This window comes from Carassius gibelio, chromosome B13 (genome assembly GCF_023724105.1).
Source record: "Carassius gibelio isolate Cgi1373 ecotype wild population from Czech Republic chromosome B13, carGib1.2-hapl.c, whole genome shotgun sequence".
In the NCBI taxonomy this organism is placed as follows: Eukaryota; Metazoa; Chordata; class Actinopteri; order Cypriniformes; family Cyprinidae; genus Carassius; species Carassius gibelio.
The window spans coordinates 682,073-702,867 of NC_068408.1; the positions used below are offsets into that span (position 1 = coordinate 682,073).

A 20,795-nucleotide genomic window follows, 5' to 3' on the forward strand; every position below is an offset into this window, starting at 1 on the left:
TCCGCCTTCTGATTATTTCCTAATAAAGTGGAATGTGAAAGGCCGCAGAAGATGTGTGTGGAAAATGTGTGTGTGTTCTCTTCTCTTAAGAGAAACTGAATGAGCCCAGCGCACTCCACACATGCATTGTGCTGCAGGACAGCGCATGGTCTGCCTGTAGAAGTGTCTGCGAGGGGGGTGGGCTGCAGGGGTGCCGCCCACTGCGCAGCAGTTGGCTGAGGCTGAGAAGGGGGCGGGGCTTAGAGTGGACAGGGGAAACCAGTGGGAGGTGGGTGGGCAAGATTTACTCAAGGGTTGTCAGCTCATAGGGCCCTGAGTCCACTGGCTTTTATACACTAGGTGCACTTGAGTCAAGCTAGAGAAGAGCTGAGCTCTGAGATCTGCCACTACTGCCTGCTACCAGGAGTTTAAGTGCATTAAACTGCAGGACAACCAGAAGGAAACAGGGAAAATCCAGCAATTTTATCATTTTTCTTTTCAAACACAACAACAACAAACGAGGATTAAAATTCATCTTTTTGAACCACCTCCCCCAGTTCCTCTTCTGAATTACACCAGGACTTTATAAGCATGGCAGAGCAGAAGAGGCAGGTGTCTCTGACCCAGGCTGTGACCCTAGCGCTGGTTTTGCTCACCTCAGCCGCTTCGGCAGAGGAGTACGACTACTACAGCTGGCAATCGGACAATTTCCACAACGGCCGCTTCTATGCCAAGCAGCCACAGTGTGTGGATATTCCAGCCGACCTGCGGCTCTGCTACAACGTGGGCTACAAAAAGATGCGCCTGCCAAACCTACTGGACCATGAGACCATGCCTGAGGTCAAGCAGCAGGCGGGCAGCTGGGTGCCCCTTCTGGCAAAGCGATGCCACGCTGACACGCAGGTGTTCCTCTGCTCTCTTTTTGCTCCAGTGTGCCTGGACCGGCCCATCTACCCCTGCCGGTCTCTGTGTGAGGCGGTGCGGGACAGCTGCGCTCCGGTCATGGAGACCTACGGCTTTCCCTGGCCAGAGATGCTGCAGTGCGAGAAGTTTCCCATCGACAATGATCTGTGCATTCCCATGCAGTTCTCTGCGGGTCACGCCACTCAGACTCCAGGTAGGACCTATAAGAACATTGTATTATAGATTCAAATGTTATTGATTCATTCAAAGAAAAGCAGAAATGAATTTACACAGGGGACATTTAATGAAATTTGGGACAAATTATTATTTTTTAACAGCAATACACAGATCCAAAACCAAATGTACCAGTGTTTTTAATAAAACATAAATATCTTAAGTTTCTTAATTATATATTTCTTAATTATATTTTTCATGCTCCATAAAAAACATTATTGCTTCAGTCTTGCCTTTTTGTTTAAAAAGTGAAAAAAATGATAATCATTAAGTCTCCATAAATCTATACAATAGGGCCCATTGGTGGATTTCCACTTGCTTTATTAAGCCTAAGGCTCATGAGAAAGTAAAATTAAGGAAAGCTCTCATGAGGACAAAAAAACTTTCACTATCTAAAGCAAACATCTTGTGTGGAATGTGGAGAGGAGCGTTCCTGCTGCGCCCTGCCTCTCTCTCTTTATTTAATCATGCATTTAGGTTTCCAATTAGCCAGGCAGCCGAACCTTTTGGATCACTAATTAGTCTGAAAGGTTTTACACTACTTTGTCTCACTGAGATGAGAAGGACTTTTGTAACAGACAGAGGAAGGACAAGAGTAGTTAGTGCTCAAGGGAAGTTTGTGGATGGCGTTGAGCCATATTAATAGCACAATATGCTATAAAAAAAAGCATCTTAAAAAATGTGTTTATTTTTTTTAACAATTTTTACATTTTAATACAAAGTGTTCATAATTTATTTTTATTGTTTTGTATAGGGATGTGTCATTTGTGCAACAAGTGATGCACAAATGACACATCCCTAAAGCAATGAGAAAAATATGAATGCATCATACTGCAAGCTGAATACACAATGAATCACATTTACTGTAAAGTGCAGCTTTCCTTTTGAATTAAATATAAATAAAAACTATTATAACAGCTGGACTATTGCCAAACAGCATCTAATGAAACTTTATTCAAAAAAACATTACACAGAACAGATAACCAAAAGGTAAAATTATTTTAAACGTAAATTTATTAGAAGTAAAATAAAGGATTTTGGTTAGTTTGTGGTCATAATTAGCTTTATATAAGAACAACATAAGTCTGGTATGCCTCCAAGTCAATGTGAGTGTAAACATGCACACAGTTTCTCTTTTCACAACCAAGATTTGATGGATTACAATGTTCTTAAAGAAGAAAAAAAGTGGCTTTTGAAAAATGTGACTCCACAACACTGTTTTCATACTTCCAAGTTAAGTAGCTCAAATAAGCTCCTTACAATTGCAGCATACTCAAGAGCAAGTACAGAAAGAGTGGGACCTTTGAGACAATATCAATTACAAACCATAGCCATTCTGAAATGACATGATACTGAAAGCTTGAAAACTAGCAGAAGTCAAATGTGCTTTCAACATCGCAGCTGGATGGGAAAGTAGCTCGGGGCCAAGTGTTTCCAGCGATGTGTTTCTGGTGAGAGTGCACATCGACGTGAAACAGGACTCTCGAGGTAACATGACAGCACAAACTCTCGCTTGACACGGCCAGTCACTCTGGCCTGCAGCCGTCAGCTCCTGCACACATGAGCGGTGGACCAGGGACATGAAGAGCTGTTTTTTCCCTTGTGGTTTGAGGTGAAATCCTGCGAAGGGGTCCGTTCACAGCCAGAGCCACAGACATGCATCAGGGCTGTTTCTGGAGACTGACAGTAAATGATACATTCCAGTAAATCACATTAGACAGAGCAGCAAAAAGCCTCTTTAAACAATATTGTTCATTCTACAAATAGGATACTTTTTCTTAGCAGAAATAGTCAAAAACAAACCTACTGGCTACTGGCTTTAAATATGATAATATTTTAACATTAATTATAAAACGTGGCATATTTCATGCTTAAATTCTGTTGAGATAAAACCTGAAACCTGTAATTGTAATTTAAAAAACCTGAAATGTAATTAAAAAAATAATAATAATCTACTATCGTAGCTTTAAATGCAGAGACAATTAATAGCAGTGACATTTGTTTAACCAATGGTGTGAGTTTGGGGCGGGGCTAGTCTGTGGAAACCTGTTTGAAAATCATTATTTTTTGCAGCTCTGCTTGATGACATCGGTGGGTTAGAAAGTATACATGTTACAAAAAGGATTACATTTTATTATAAGAGAAGGACTAGACAATTAATTTGTCTATATGTTATAATAACTACAAGATAAAACAAACTTACCGTCTCAGATAGAGAGAATGTGTATTCCATTGTTTGCAGTATTCTGATGAATGCAGAAGCGCTGCTGCCTGAGGGGTGACTCAAAGAGACATGTAAACCTGTATCTGTCTCTGCTCACTGCACATTTAAACAGAGATAAATCACAGCAGTTTTTCATCCTGATTAATGTTTTATGTCCAAAGTGTTGCTGCTCATAACTTCAAGGGCCCAGATGAGCCATAAAATTATGACCTGTGCATAGTTTAAACAGAACATTTCCCTCATAAACTGTGATACAGACAGTCAGCGATGCAGAAATTTTTCGGACACTGAAACACATGTAGGAAGTCTCTCTGAGGAAACTGTGAGGACTTGCAATGGACTCGTATATCCAACATGACAAACTGTGAGAAGTAGTAAGTGACGGATTTCATCACTTAAGGTTTTAGTCGAGATCTTTTCAGTAATAAGGAAGACCCCTGGGGTTGTCACAATTAATATTTACTCCAGAAAAAAATTTAGTCAGTATATTATAAAGTAAACTTTTACTTTACAAAAAAAAAAAAAATATGACTTGCATCTCCAACATTATTGGCCAGAAAAAAAAACAATTGTTTTCAACAACATAGTGGGGCATGTTGTCCATGCATTAAAGGGTTAGTTTACCCAAAAAAATGACCTAAAAAAAGACCTTAGTTCATCTCTGGAACACAAATAAAGATATTTTTGACGAAATTCGAGAGCCCCAGACATTACATAGACAGCAATGCAAATGAAATGTTCACAGGTCCAGAAATATAGCAAGTATCTGTAATCTGTAAAATAGTCCATGTGAAATCAGGGTTTCAACCGTAATTTCACAAAGCTACGAGAATACTTTTTGTGTGCAAAGAAAACAAAAATAATGACTTGATTCAACAAATCTCCTCCTCATCCCGTCTGCAGTGGTGAGCTGCCACTGTTCTTCTGCTATATGTAAAAAACGCACACGCGTTTACCAATGTCCTTGCTAAGTTTCTGGACCTTGGAACATTTCAGTTGTATTGTTGTCAATGCAGGGTCTGGGAACTCTCGAATTTCATCTAAAATATATTACGGTATTTTTCGGACTATAAGTCGCACCTGAGTATAAGTCGCATCAGTCCAAAAATATGTCATGATGAGGAAAAACACATATATAAGTCACACTGGACTATAAGTTGCATTTATTTATAACCAAGAACCAAGAGAAAACATTACCGTCTACAGCCACGAGAGGGCGCTCTGTGTCTTCAGTTTAGACTACAGGAGCACTGAGCAGCATAGAACGCCCTCTCGCGGCTGTAGACGGTAATGTTTTCTCTTGGTTCATGTCTCTTAGTTAATTTCTCTTGGTTCATTTCAAATTAATTTTTATAAATAAGTCGCAGGACCAGCCAAACTATGAAGAAAAATGTGACTTATAGTCCGGAAAATATGGTAATTTGTGTTCCAAAGATGAATGAAGGTCTTTTTTTAGATTAACCTTTTTTTAGGTTATTTATTTTTGGGTGAACTAACCCTTTAATGCATGGACAACATGCCACACTATCCCCAATAACTTACGGGTTCGGAACAACATGATGGTGAGTAATTAATGACAGAATTTTCAGTTTTGGGTGAACTATCCCTTTCAATCACCCATTACAAGCTTTTTTTTTTTTTTTTTGTATCAAACCATTTTTTGATCAATACTTTATGAAAAAATACCCTTGTGGTGAAAACACAGTTCAGCCTTTTAGTTAATATACATTTGAATTAAATCACTAAATCTTGTTTGAATGTGTGGTTCACATGTGGCAACAGAAGTATGTCACTAATCACTAAATAAATAAAAAAATAATCTAAATAAATAAACAATGTTGACTGAATCAACCAAATCAGTTCAGTAGGATATATAACCTTTAGTTTCAACTTTTCTGGTCAGTAAACTTGAATAAAAACAGTTTTTAGGTTACCTGACAACAGGTTTTACATTGCAGAAACCGGTTTAGGACTGAGCTTTTAAGTGTGTCACTAAAGCACTCTTGCTAATTAAAAAGTTTCCTTTCAGAAGCAGTTCTGTTGAGTCCTTACACGTTTCAATGAACATGAGAAGGAATTCAACAGGAAATTTAGGGAATAGATTACAACAACAACAACAAAAGACAGTATTGCTCTGATATCGCTCAATCTCTGAATTGGCACTTGCACTTGCAGAATTACCCTCACTCAGTCTCCTGACACATGCTTTGGCTCCAATTCCACTGGGCGTCCCGCCAGCAAGCCACCCCACAAAACAGAATAAATCGCTCTGCAGTTTAAATAAGTATGCAGTTTGCTACAGCCTGCGAGTATGAAACAAAGTTTCCTCCACAACATGCTCAGTGTGTGCAAGTCTCCGCACACGTCACGTCGCCGAATATTGAATGGATGGGAATGTCTGGTCAGGGACCAATTGACTGTAGAAACTTACAGAGGGGTTCAACTCCCCACGACCTGTGCATTGAAGCCTGGTGAACTTTGACCTCTCTCCTCATTATCTACCTCTATGGCTGTGCTCGAGGCTGGGGTGATAAACTCTGACCCTTGGTTTTTAACCTGGAAGGGGGAGTCTGGAGACGAGCCATGTAAGTTCTTGTTACCAGATGCTTTTGTTTTGTGAACTCAAGGGAGGACCTGTGCTGAGTAAATGACAAAATCATATTCGCCTCCTCAGAGATCAGATCTAACACACATCATTGTGTGGGTGATATCAGTGGAGAGTTTCAAGCTTCAGCCAATCTGGTCACGGTTTGTTCTGTTAGAATCACCACACAGCGATCGAATAGAGCTCTCTGTATTTTTAGCTGAACAAATGAATGACTTTTCCAAACCTTAACAAGCCACATCCTGCCTAATTACTCAGTTAAGCGGATCGATGATGTGATGGAATCATGGAAGCAGGAAAAAGCATGGAAGCTTTCGCAACTGGAAAATACGCATGGTACTTTGCTTACAAAATTGACAAGAATAAATAAATCCTTTAGAAAGCAAAAAACAATGTCAAAGAAGAGAAGTGGTACATTTGATCCAAAATATTGAAAAACAGAATTATTGTGAAATGTTAAACATTAAATTAAATTAAAACCTCCAATCTCCAGTTTCACATGATCCTTCAGAAATCCTGATAATATACTGATGATAATTAATTGGTGTTTTAATTTTTTCAGAATAGAAAACAATGGACCATTCAAAAGAACATTAATTTGAAATGTCACTTCAAAAAAAATCTAATGCATTATGTGTGAATGAAATCAATTAAAAAAAAATAATAATAAAACAAAATTCTAGTAACCCCCAAATTTCCCTGGATTTCCAGTAAAAATACACATCTATTAAACGATTAAAACATTCCTGCAAAGTAAAATGATGAAGATATTATCAAGTTTAATTCTATTAATAAAGGAAAAAAATATTGGCCATTATATGCTTGTTATGCCAATTAAGTAAGAGTTGTGCAAGAAAAACCATATGCCTGTGGAGTATAAGGAAATGCACAAATTAGTTTCTTACATAAATTATGTTTATCACTGAAAAACAAGAAAAAAAATAAATAAATGGTATTGTTTTTTGTTGTTGTTGATAAATGTGAAATTGCGTATGTGTGTAAGTGCGTTATACAGTAATATAAAGGTTAACCAAACAAAAAGCTGATACTGGGGGTAGGTGTCACAATAAACATCTGTAGCTTCTCTTGCCATGTGTGACGTCTACAGTTAAAAATAAGATCAGCAAATAACTATACGCTCCAAGAAGGTCACGTACAGCTGTTTGCATGTTCCAGTGAACATTTTCCCTGTCAAACTGCTGAGAAGTATGTTTTCACAGTGACCTATTGAAAGTTTACCCCTGCATTCGTCTTCGTGCGTCTGCGGTGAGTGTGAAATACTCGGGTTTCTATACCATCCTGAGACATCCTGTGTTAAAGAGAGGCCAAAAATATTTTCTCAGGTCCAGTGATATGTAGTTATACATACACTAGTGACCATCTTCAGATCTGTAGGGATGTGATTTCACAGTGATAAACCACTGGAAGTCTTAATCTTGTTTTATAACTTCCCTTCCTCTGCAAGGAAATAAAACTAGCAGCTGCCAAACCTCTCCCTCTCATGGCTTCAAACGCTGCGGATTAAGCTCTATTAGCACTGGCCTGCTACCCCCGCATGAGTCCAGCACCAAACCAAACCCCCTTCTAGAGCTGTTAGAATTACAATATCACATCATTTTAGTGTCTCCTTTGGTTAACTGAATATAGGCATCTCTGAGTACATCTTTCACTGTACTCATGTATCATTGCTACTCACCTCAAATAACAGTTCAGTGCACCAACAAAGAAACAAAATAACAATGAACTTTTCATAATCTTTCAATTATACCTCATTCTTATGCGTTTAATCATCCCAAGCACTCTGACATGGCAACATTAGTTTAAATAATGGCAGACGTGGCATGAGGCTGGACTATTTGTTAGACAAAAATACAGTACATGTGGTTGATTTAGTCATATTACAGGTAAATTATTTTTCTGACTTGAATGATGTTATCACATGAAGCATGCAATTTTTTCAGATTTCCCCCCAAAAAGTATTGCAGCTCTCTTTCAAATACCAAGATGTTTTGGCTAAATGCTCTAGACACTAACTTTCCCATTCTTTACCCTGTAGTTTCAAAAGTGTGTCCACCCTGTGACAACGAGTTGAAAGCCGACACCATAATGGAGCACTACTGCGCCAGTGATTTTGGTAAGATATTAACTTTTATTGAGACATTATATTTGACAACTTCAATAACTCGTCTCTAGAGGAATAATCTCTTTATAATGATATAAAAATATGTGATGAAAAAACTGATGAGAAAGGCTGCGGTTTGCTTGCATGGGAAAGTGGTCACATTAATATTTAGGATGAGCATTAAAAAAAATGACCTCATGAGAAAAAACAGATACAATATTAGGTGGTTCTGCTATGCATTGCTTTAACATTACTGTGCAATAATATGTAATTATTATTATTCAAAACAATAAGATAACTTTAAAATAAAAATTCATATATATAATTTATATAATTGTATTATTATTTTTTTATAATAATAATGTCATATTGCATGGTAATCTTAATGCAATGCATTGCAGAGCCACTTCACACTGTATATATTATGTAATATATATATATATATATATATATATAAACAAAACATTTTATTAGTTTTTTCTCGGTTGCTTAAACGATGCCTGAAATGGTGCCTCTTTTTTGCGACTGAAATATCCAGGCAGACTTCTTCCATGGCCTGGATGAGGTGAACACAAATGTAAGGTTTAGAAAGGAAGAGTATGCAGGCAGAAAGATGTTTGATAACCTCTTTTTTTCCTCTTCCTCTCCATACTCCTCCTTCTCATCCTCTTCCTTCATTTCTTCCTCTACTCCCTCCTCCTCCTCCTCCTCTTCCTCTCTGGTGTCTTCAACCTCTTCCTTCACATCTCTCTGGATCAATTTTTCAAACCTGAATGAGTTGACTTTGGCACTTTTATCTATCCATTGAACTGATGGGTGTGCTTTTTTAAAAATGGCGTTATGGTTTTGAAATATTAGTTCCAAATCCTGGATATAGTGTTTTAGCAAACGAGAAAAATGGTAACAGTTTTCAAGCATGAGACACATTCACGAGTTTGGAATGGACATCCAGTTTTAACTGGCATCAGAGGATTCCTGTTGTGGATTCTTTATGGTTCGTTTAAAGTGATGCATTCTGACAGGAGTTCCATTGATCTGTCTAAGGTGAATCTCTAGAATGAGTCTCTGGCACTGAATAAAAGAGCTTCAAGGTTAAAAGTCATTTGAAATCCTTCCCTATAGAGAGCAGAGGATTACAGCACAGTAGAGCCACACATACGCCTGACTTATCTTTGGCCGTGAGGCCTATTGCTCTTGGATGTGTGTGTATTTTCTTTAATAACTATGACAGATGACACTAGAAAATATTGTTAGTAGTAGCTTGAGTGTTCGATGTTTTAGATTTTATACATTTAATTCAGAAAGTGAAGTGCAGGTAACACAAAAAGATTTATGTTAAAAAAATTCCACTATTACTGCCTCTTAAGATCTAATAGTCCACATACTGAACGCATAATGCATGGCATGATATTAAAGCTTTATTAACTTCTTTCCCTGATCGCCATATCATGCCATTTTACTGGTACCTGTTCAAATGATGTGTGGTTTGTTGACTAGTGCTGTTCAGTTTATTATGATTGTAAGCTTAATTGCATGCTCTATTAGTCTTACTTGATGTTATGGCCAGTGTAGCAGTTTTCACTTATCAAATAATTTAAGGTTAGTTCAGACAGCTGAAGCTGATTTATATATTTTATATCCGGCTAAAGAAGTTTTTGTGATGGCTCAGTTTTGTTTATATGCGATTTGTCACCCTCCTTTTTTAGTGAAGACAGTTTTATGTCACAGAAAAGTTCTCAGTACTTCAAATAACAAATTAAAAATGTGAACAAAAAAGTTGTAAAAAAATTCTTCAAAATTATTTTTATTTAGTAATTTCATTGATTACTGTTAAGTACAATGACTAACTAATGACTGAATTGGTTGGTGATCTATTTCTGTTATGACAAAACAAAGTATACCACTATTAAAGGGATAGTAAAAATATATATATATATATATATATATATATATATATATATATATATATATATATATATATATATAGATATATATATAGATATATATATATATATGTAATGTTGTTCCAAATGTCTATTGCTTTTCTTTCTTTTCAGGAACACTAAAGAAGATATCTTAATTGAAAAGAAAAAAAAAATCATTATTGAAATCATTATAAAAAAAATAAAATAAAAAAAAGACAAACTCTAATCTTCAATCAAACCAAATATACATATTATTTTTATTTTTTCATTAATTAATTAAATTAAATTTAATTTAATTTTAAAAAGCCTCTTTCACATTTGCAGCATAGTGTGGGCAAATGATATTTAAACCTAAAACCATTTTGCCCAATTTTACAAGATAATTTAAAGGGGTGGGACTATATGACCTCATGGGTTTTAACTCATGTTTTCCTATCTTTAATGGTGATTTTAACCTTAAAGATGAATGATTTTTAATCACATTATATAAAGAATACCTAATTAGACTAAAGCACGGCAATATAGACTCGTTTCTTTAAAGATTAATCACAGCTCTGCACTGACAGGACTTTGAATAATAATTTAAAAAAAGCCAGCATAATTAGAGAATTCCCCCGAATTAGCTAATTGTATATATAGTATATATAATTTTTAACATGATAAATGCTATTTAACTGGTCCAGAATGACTTCATTGTTAATGTTGGTCTACAATTGTAATCGTTTTTTGCAGGCTAGGCTAAAATTGGACACAGTTCATTTAGAAAATAGAGTAGTAATTATTGTTTAATAATTCAAAACAATAATGTAAATTGTTTGTATTGATGTTACCTGCCAATACAGAATATTTTCAACTCTAAATGTTATTCCATCTGTCTCTATTGATAACCTCTCACCCCCAAAGCCCCGTTCAAGTCTAGGGCTGGTCTATTCAAGTCTAGAAAAGAAGGCTGCAAATGCTCAAGGTGACACTTTTCCTCCTTGCCTTCCTTCATCTGCTGTCTGACCTACTGCCAACAATTTAAAGCAGCTCTTGTGGTTTTGGCTTGTCACCACGATATTGCCCAGGCGTGTTGACTCCCCACAAGCATTATGGGTCATGAGCGATCACCTGAATCAGAGAGAAAACCCCCATGTCCAGTTGAACTACAGTTACCAGTTACAGTTATTCTGTGGTTTTGCAAGTACTCAGTTGTGACTTAAAGTTAATGTGTGCTTTTTTTTACAGTTAAATGTTTTAAAATACATTAAATACGTCTGCTATATAAAGAGCTACAGATATTTCATTTGAATTTTCAAATTTTTCCAAAAAGTGTAAATAAACAGTGGCTCTGGGAGACTTCAGACCTTTGGTTTGTTTGAGTGGCCTGAGACAGCAACATTACTACCATCTGAACAAGACTTCTTCTAGACTTACACTGAAGGAGGGACCTTTCTATAGGTACAAAAAAATTACTGAAGAATTGGCGGCACTTTTGATTTGACTAAGCAACCACCAAAACACCCTAGCAACCAAAATGCATTTAAAAGGTACTAGAATTGTGACATCATGAACTCACATTTTCTTCTGGCTTTCTTTCTCCATCTTTACTTTATCTTGTCATACAATGTTTTCAGTTTTAAAAATAAATAAATTCAAGTTCATATTTTTATTTTTTAATCCCTGTAAGAAATATCATAAGATTTAAAATAATATTTATGCCAGTACCAAACATCCACATGCAGATGAACTAAAGCGGTGATCAGTGAGACCATTTAAATGTTCACTTCCAGAGATGCTTGAATGTTTATGATAGTACACATAAAGCAAAGCTTACCCTGATAATGCTTTCTAGTTCTCTAGATGTTTGAGAACAAATGCTGTCATTGATTAATGTGCTTTAAACAAGCTTGCAGCATGAGTTCTGTTCCACAGTATCAATTACAGCTTTTACTTATCACTTTCATATTTGATGTCAAATGGAACATTTTTCACTTTTTTTTAATATTTAGATTTGAATCAGAGCTGCCTCTTTAAAATGGTTTCTAATTTATAAAATTGTTCCATATCATGTTTAATTAATTAATTTGATCGCATTTTTTATAAATAAAAGTCAGAGAGGTTGTCAAAATAATGAAAAATTACATATGAAATTGTAAAACAATTGAATACTACTACTACTACTACTACTACTACTAAAAAGCCACAGCCATGAAATAGTGCTAAAGATTATTGTGATTATCTGAAATGGGACATCGGGCTAATAAGACTTTCGAAAAGAAAATGAATATGCTTCCAACATGATGTTTTGGGGGATTTTTTTCAATCACTAAAAACAAATAATAATAAGAATTATTAGGAAAATTAGGAAAAAATTATTCAACAAAAACAATTTGGTAGCTTATGTGCTCAGCTACTGAAGGGGTGTTCACTTTTCACATCTGTCTTTGGAACTTTCCATTCTACTTTCTGTCCTCTCCCGAGTGAGAGCAATTAGTGCTGTCCATGTTTAAATGATGCTCCTCCGGGGAGGTGTAAACCATTCCAGCATTCTGGATAGCCTTGGTTCTTCCTGTGTGCTCTTCGTGAAGGGTCTTGTTGCCTGAGACAGCAGAAATATATGGGAGAACTGGAGTGTGACCAAGGGTCCCATGAGAAGATTTCCCATTCTTTCCAATGGATAAAGTTAAATGGCGACAAATAGAACCCAGACTTTTCCCCAAAAGGTCTCTCTGGTCTTTCCTTGATGTTTTTAAAGGGATAGTTCCCCTCATAAATGAAAACTCTGTCATCATTTACTCACCCTCATGTTGTTCCAAACCCAAATGCTGTTAGTTTTTCCTGTGGAACACGAAAGCAGAAGTTTTTGAAGAATCTGACACAAGTGAATAATGGCAAACATTTCATTTTATGTTTCCCTAACTCGGGTTCACAAGAGAATTTATGAAAAGCTTCTCATTTTTAAATGAGCTTATTTACCTGCTTGTCATGTGACCATTATCCGACATGAGAGAAACATGAACATGCAAATATGTTGTAAATTACTGAAAGTTATCTATATTTTATCTACAGCACTCAAGATGAAGATTAAAGAGGTGAAAAAGGAAAAAGGCGACCGCAAGCTCATCGCGGCACAAAAGAAGAAGAAGGTTCTGAAGATGGGAATACTGAGGAAGAAAGACCTGAAGAAGCTCACACTATACATCAAGAATGGAGCAAACTGCCCCTGCTCGCAACTGGACAATCTCGGGAGCAACTTCCTCATCATGGGCCGCAAAGTGGACCAACAGTTACTGCTCATGTCCATCCACAAATGGGACAAAAAGAGCAAGGAACTCAAGTTTGCCATTAAATACATGAAGTCTCATCAGTGTCCCACCTATCACACGGTCTTCCAATGACCAATGACTCTTCTGTCTATAGCGGGCCCTGAGTCTTCCAATAACTCTTTCGGAGACTGTATCCCATGCCTAATTCCAACAGTTAGTACAGATGTATTTCATTACTCAAAAAATGGCTTTTGGAAACTGCTTAGGACTTAATTCATCATCAAGTACAGCTACATTCTGTTGGCAACTGTATCTACATACAATTTATTGTTTATGCAGCAATCAGTACACTTATGAAACTCATGCATATTTTAGTGATACTTTCCTGGTTCCCTCATTCAGAGCACAAGCTATGAGACTTTTTGGAAAGACATTGACCACCCTTTCAATCGATGTGAGAAAAAGAAAATTGTGAACAAGAGCTTTAAAGAGTGCGGTCGGTTAATAAGCACATATTTGATTTCAATGGCCAGATCCCATCAAAAGAATGAAAAGGAACAAACATAGTGCCAACTGGTTTTTATTTGTATCTTTTATTTTGTAGATAAGGAATAAAAACGTTTTTATTATATACTATGAAGATACAGTCGTGATCATTAGCGCCACGATGGGACACGACTGCAGTTGTGGCTTGAATCGTGGGAGGTAAGAAAGCTGATTGATTGTAAAGTGTTGGTCAGGACAGTGGCCCAAATACTCCAACCGCAGCCCTGTGAGCAAGTCCGGACCATTTCTCTGCTCATCATATCAGCCAAGCTTATAACAGACTCTGGACTCATTCAAGCAGTTTGGTTGGTGAGGTGTTTGTTTATGTTTTCTATACTATATGCAACATTATTTTTTTACTAAAATTATTATATATTGCTACAAATATACATGGTATGGAAAAAGCATTTCAAAATTACATCTGGGTTCTCTGTAATAAACGTTCAAATCTAAACTGAATCAGAGATCAGGAAGCTTTTTAACAATATTATCTTACAAGGATTTCCTCAGTTTGTTATTTATCTTCTGGAATTAATAGTTCAACCAAAAATTAAATACCTGTAATTTACTTTCCCTCTAATCATCTCAGACATATAAATTTCACACAAAAGTATAAATTTACAGTGGAAAATTACATATGTTTAGACTCTCTCTGGCTTTTGGAGAAAAAAAGAAAAAAAAGAAAAGAAAATATATATATATATATATATATATATATATATATATATATATATATATATATATATATATATTTAAAAAATCATTTTACGGTGCTTTATTGTCATTTTGGAGCTTGACAGCATATATACCGCATTCACTTTCATTGGAATAGAGCATCTCCAAAACATTCCCTGATGATTACGGAATTTTAGTTTTTGGCTGAAGTAACCCTACCTACGGCTATTCATTTAAATGACACTGCATGACATAAATACACACCAAAACCACAAATGGAGATGCAGTGAGCTCAGTCTAAAACAGGAAATGTTCAAAATCAGATAAAGTCAAGCATTTCCTTTGCCAACCGGTGCTTTTAAGAACAAACCTAAGTGCCAACCTGTTTAAACAAGTCAGGCAAATGCCCGATTCAGTGCCAGTCTCTGTAAAAGTGAATAGGCAATGAAAAAAGCAGTGGAGTTTATCTGAGATCGAGGAACAAATGCCTCCTCCAGCCTCCTGTGGATACTGGTATTGTGCTTCATGGATAAGCAACCTCTCATTACTGGCCTATTGTCTGTGGGGATCTGCCAGCTCATGCCACCCCCACCTCTCACATTCAAACACTCTCCACAAAGCTTACATCACACCACACAACACTACAGTTTGATCTGGGCTCCCTCAGAGTCACAGTGCCGTCTCAAACATCAGCTGAACAGTCGTGCTATACAATTACAGGATGTGCAACACAACATAGTTTTATACATACAGTATATGTGCATGTTTCTGGATATTGAAATATGATTGAAGGATTTAGTACATATTTGGTTTGGCCACATCTGCTAACAACACATGCTGTTCTAAAACGTTTAAAAATACTAGCCGGCATTTAATGAAAAATTCACCCAATATCTGTTTTCTAAATGCATTTAAAATATTTAAAAAATGCTGTCCAGTGAAACAATGCTGCAACTTTTCTCCGGTGATGTATACCGGACTCCTCCAATAATTTTTTAGTGCAACGCCACATCTTAAAATCCAATCAGCAATCGATGCATAGAACCAAGAACCTGCCATGCATCTTTTTTCTTTTTCGATAATGTTACACTCGGCTGTACATCGGTCGCTGCTTCTGATTCATCACAAGATTCACTGATAAAATGGTACTTGTTACAACTTGTTTATAAGATCTTAAAGGCTTTCCGGAGTTCTTTAAACTACTACAAAATAACTTTTTAATCCAGCAGATCAAGGGCTAAAGGTATTAAAATTGTGTTTATCATTCACTCACCCTCACGACTCTTTCTTCTCAAGAAAAGAAATTAGAAATCTTGGGGTCCATATGACTTTTGAGCTAAATACAGTCTTCTGAAGTGACATATACCTTTTAATGAGCTGTTAAGCACTGCAGATCACTGAACCTGTGAGTTAAATTCAAGAACAAGAAGACTTTGACTCATGAACTAATCACTAATCAACTGATTCATTGAAAACATTTGAGCCAAAGAATTTTAGTCAAGAAGAGCTAGGAGGATAAGATTTTTCAATTAAACATTTCTGTTAGTTAGAGCCATAGGATTCATTTATGAGACTTGGAGTTGAACAGTATTTCTGACCACTTTTCTTGACATTTTGATGCTTGATCTTCAGTTCTAATGTACAAATTTGAAAGTAATAGAGACGTGCTCAATTAGACCGAAAAGAAAGAGAGGAAAGATCCAGTGAGATGTGAACATGAGATATTAGTGCAGGAGAGAGAGACAGGACACCAGAAGAGAAAGAGTCTTCTTATAGAAGCTTATCAGACGGACAGTCCTGGCCCCTCACTCTCATCCTTCTGTCAGCATCACCGCAAAGGTCACTTACCGTAATTAAAAAAGGCCTGATGGCAGCAGACAGGGGGAACAGGGCTCCGCTTTGTGCCAGCTGACCGATGATATAAACAGCCCACCACACCAGCAATCAAAAGATAATTTAGACCCTCTGTCAGCTTCTGTGTCATACTGATTTCCTTGAAAGGTTAATATCACCGGGAATGCAGGGCCCAGCCAAGAGCAGCCCCCAAACCCTCACTCTCTCTGGTTTTATCTCACCCCAGTAATCTCGGATCCATCAGCAGGGATGGAGAATGGCGCCTTTGTGTTGTTCAATTGCTGCTACTGTGCTTGCAGGCGCGTTGTTGATTAAAAACTGGCTGAGAGATCACCAGACCCTCTAGTGTCTTTGCAGACATGGAGGGGCAAATTCAACATACCTACTTTTTCGGGTACTCCAGAGCAAAAACTAATGTTTTAATTACTAACCTGCAGTTTTTCTAAAACCAGGCACTAAATGGATTCAAGTTTAATTGTCTGTATCAAAAACTTGGATATTATAATGTAATGTTGCTTCTTGAATGTTTCGCAAAAGTTTCAAAGCAAAATGTTCAGCAAGTGGCGTTAAAAGTGTGTTTAGTTTTATCTGAAATAGATGAACGTGAATCTGGCAACAGTTTATTATGGTGGTCATTGTATGTATTCTGATTTCTGGAAATGAAACATCCAGTAAGTGGTGCTATCATATTTGAAAGTATCGTACTACTTACATTAAACTCTACCATAAACATAATTGATAATGTTAACAAAAGTGATGACTTGAAGACTTGAACACAAGTGATTCACATTGCAAGTGCAATGATGTACCAGGTGATCTACTGAGCAAGTTTACTATGACAGAAAATCCATTTAAATAATACATATAAAATTATAATCTAAAAATATGTTATATGTTACCTTAAACTCCTCATTTAAATGCTGAATAATAAAAAAAAAAGACTGGAACGACAAAATATAGAGCCCAATGACAAAATACAGAATCACTTAACTGAGATGATTTGAAACAAACAAAAACAGGTCAGCATCATGTTCTACAGCACTGGCAGCTTTCAGTAAAATGATCTGATCCTTTTAAATATACACACAATACCACACACATTGGGCCTCATTCATGAAACATGAGCAGGACTCATTTTTGTGCAATTTATTCGTAAATCCATTCTTACGTAAATTGTTGCGTTGAATTGAATGCTACAATTTAAGTAAGAATGTTTTCATGGATGATTTGCACAGAAATTCGTTCTGCTCATGTTTCATGAATGAGGCCTGATGAGTACATGTAAGACAAGGAATTACGAAGACAGGATGCTTTTGAGTCCTGGCACCAGATTATAGCTTAAGGAAAGCACAAGAAACAGTGAGATCAGATCTTTTCCAATAAACGTTTTAACAGCATGTTTGGAGAGCTCTAGGCTAAGTATCTCTCAAAGAAATGATGGTCAGTGTTGGGTTTTAACCTAACAATACTACATTGTTTTTTTCAGTAGCATACTGTAATGCAAGTAATGTATCTGTTTTTGAAATTTACTGTATCCCAAAATGCAATCCACTTGACTCAACCTTACATTTTTAGTGTAATGAATAAATTACATAGAAGGCATTTTTAATTATTTATTTTTTACATTAATTAATTTTTAATCCTTTAATCTTCACTTGCTTTTTTATAATTGTATATTACTCATCCATCCACCCATCCATCCAATTCATAAACAGAAAGCTGTATACAGTGTGGCTGATAAAAATGGATGTTACTTAGCCTTTTGACTAACATATGTGGATATATTCAAATACATGTGAAATTACAATAAATAGAATGCAAAATGCCACAGGGACATTCAGTGAACATTTCTGAGTAATATGCAAACAGATCATTCACTACTGAACTGATTCACTTAAATGGATAGTCTGAACTGATTCATGGAAAATAATTATACAAAACAAACTGAAATTAGTGTAATGAAGCAATATTTATGAAACTTGTGGGCAAACAAACAAACAAAAAAATCTCATTAAACACTGCCGTTTAATTTTATAAGTTATTTATAAATATGTGATACATACACTTGAGAAGGCAAGACCTTGCACTAATTCCTGACGTAAACTATATAGAGACATGAATGTGTCTGCGTTCCGGACAAACGGGATGTGCGGTGAGACAGCTCTGCTTTGAGAGATGGGTGTTAATGGGAGCTCTGTTCCACAGGATACAGCGAGACCCTCCGCAGTGGAAGCTCTCATGGCTTCTGACTTGAAAAATCATTTGAGGCGGTCGCATTGGTCGACTCTCATCAGCAGTGCAGAATTAATTGCGAGCACAGGAGCTCATAATTTAAGAGCACAGCATCTGTAAAGTCCATCATGGCACTGCAGTCCCACCGACCACCTCGCAGAACAAACACGTCCACCGGGGAGATTTACGCCTCTACGGAAAAACAACTGAATCTGATAAATACATCCATTTCCCTTGCGAATCGTCGACTGCGAGGCTTCTCTGTCACTGCTTTGTGAGAGGAACCAACGTGGGGGCCCCCGAGGGGTCAAGGTTGTTGGAAAGGTCACATAGGGCGACAAGCCTCTGTGTTTTGGCAGCAGGGTCGCGAACTTTAACCTCTGGGCCCTGAGAGCCCTAGCCTGGGAGGGTTGCACAGCCAAGAGTTAAACTGGGACCACCGTCTCTCGCTAATTGACATAATCTGTAAACTCCAGTATCTGCCCCCGTTTCACAGTCGAGCGGGTGGGTTAATCAATAGAGCTGAGACAGTGGAGGGTCTGAAGCCATTCATCCTTTCCAAAAGCTCCTCTATATACAGCTTGAAGAAACCTTGCCAAATAAAGCTATTCTCTGGCATTGTTCATTGGGAATGGCTGACAGCCATGTCTGGCTCTTGCGACCCACTCCTTACAGCAAACACTCAAAGTAAGTTCCCATGAGGCAAGTGGAGGAAAAGCACAATGCCCCTTTAGCTGGAGAAATACAGCTTTTTATCAGGGTGGTAGAATTGGGGTCATTAGGGTTGTGCCACCCCCTCACTAACCTTTACCTCCCTCATTGCTGTAGTCGAGCCCACCCTCCTTCCTCCAGAGGTTCTTCATTCATATGCATAAGTGGCATGAGAAAAGTTGCTGGGGAGCTCAACCACTGATGACCTGCCAATCAATCTGCCACTCACAACTGTCAAACAGCATGTATATGATGGGCTATTGGACTAAACCGCTATGCTGAAAACCAGTGTTGGGCAGAAGCGTCTACAAATACTACAGCTATTAGATGAGCTGTGTTTCTTAATAGTGAAGTGATAGCACCACTAATTTTTAACCCTTTGTTCTTTTTGAAATGGATTGAAATTTTATTAGAAATTAAAAATCCTTTGAAATTCAAATTATTCTAATATTTATATAGCCTACTACTTTTTAAAAATTGGGATTTTCTTTTTTTTTTTTAAAGAAGTATCTTATGCTCTCAACGGCTGCATTTATTTGATCAAAAACAGTAAAAAACAGCAGTATTGCAAAATATGATTACAACTACTTTCTATTTTAACACACTTTAAAATGTAGAAATCATTCATAAATCATTCTAGTATGCTGTTTGGTCAAGAAACATTTTATATTATAAACAATATTGAAAACTTAATATGCTTAATATTTTTGTGGAAACTGTGATACATCTTTTTTTCAGGATTGTCTGATAAATAAAAAGTCCAAATGAACAACGTTTAAAATAGATGAAATAAAAATATTATCTTATGATCACCTTTAAGGCATTATTGCTAAATAAATGTTGGGCAGTATTTAATTTGTTTTACAATAAGAATAAGAAATGAAGTATCAAATTAACAATTCAATGTTAAGCATATTTAAGCTATTGAAATGGCTGAACAAAATATGAGTTTTTATTTTATTTATTTTTTCAAATGCAAAAACTGTTTGATTTATTCTAATAGATCACCAATGCACTAAACTTTTTGGAGATGTTTCTAACTCTGTAACAGTAACAAGATTTAGAACACAGAAAACGATAGAATGGATATGTATCTACAATCAGCTAAAACCAAACCTGGATCTTATTGTTAGCCAACAATGAAGATGATTAAATTCAACATCTGAATGTACAACTTGTGATTGAGCACTTCAGCTGAAATTTTCTTATCTTACCTCATTTTTCTGTAGTGTATTTGTTAGCACAGCTAGATACACTTTTTTATAGCTTGCCCAAATTGGCTGGCACTGTAATCTATGCCTGCTGTCTAAACTCTGAGTCGAATGTCAGAGAAAATCACAAGGAACACTGGCGATGGCAATGATTCAAACAGATGGTCTATTCTACACTAGTTTCAGCTAGACACAAAGCTGTAACACATTTAATCTGTGGTAAAAATCATGATGAGCATGTGACACCACATCTACATAACTGGAAATGAAAGATAAAATCAAGTCACCACTTAAAAATAAGATGTTGCTGTGTCATATTAAAGAGA

General features: G+C 36.5%; 1 protein-coding gene across 1 annotated transcript; it reads left to right on the forward strand.

Annotated features, from left to right (window-relative positions):
- The first annotated feature begins 293 nt into the window (after positions 1-293).
- On the forward strand, positions 294-14,245 carry LOC127970331 (secreted frizzled-related protein 5). The gene is made up of 3 exons (XM_052572844.1): positions 294-1,096; positions 8,002-8,079; positions 13,044-14,245. Exons 1-3 carry the CDS (start codon positions 571-573, stop codon positions 13,370-13,372), a joined length of 933 nt encoding a protein of 310 aa, XP_052428804.1. The 5' UTR covers positions 294-570; the 3' UTR covers positions 13,373-14,245.
- Positions 14,246-20,795: the final 6,550 nt, after the last annotated feature.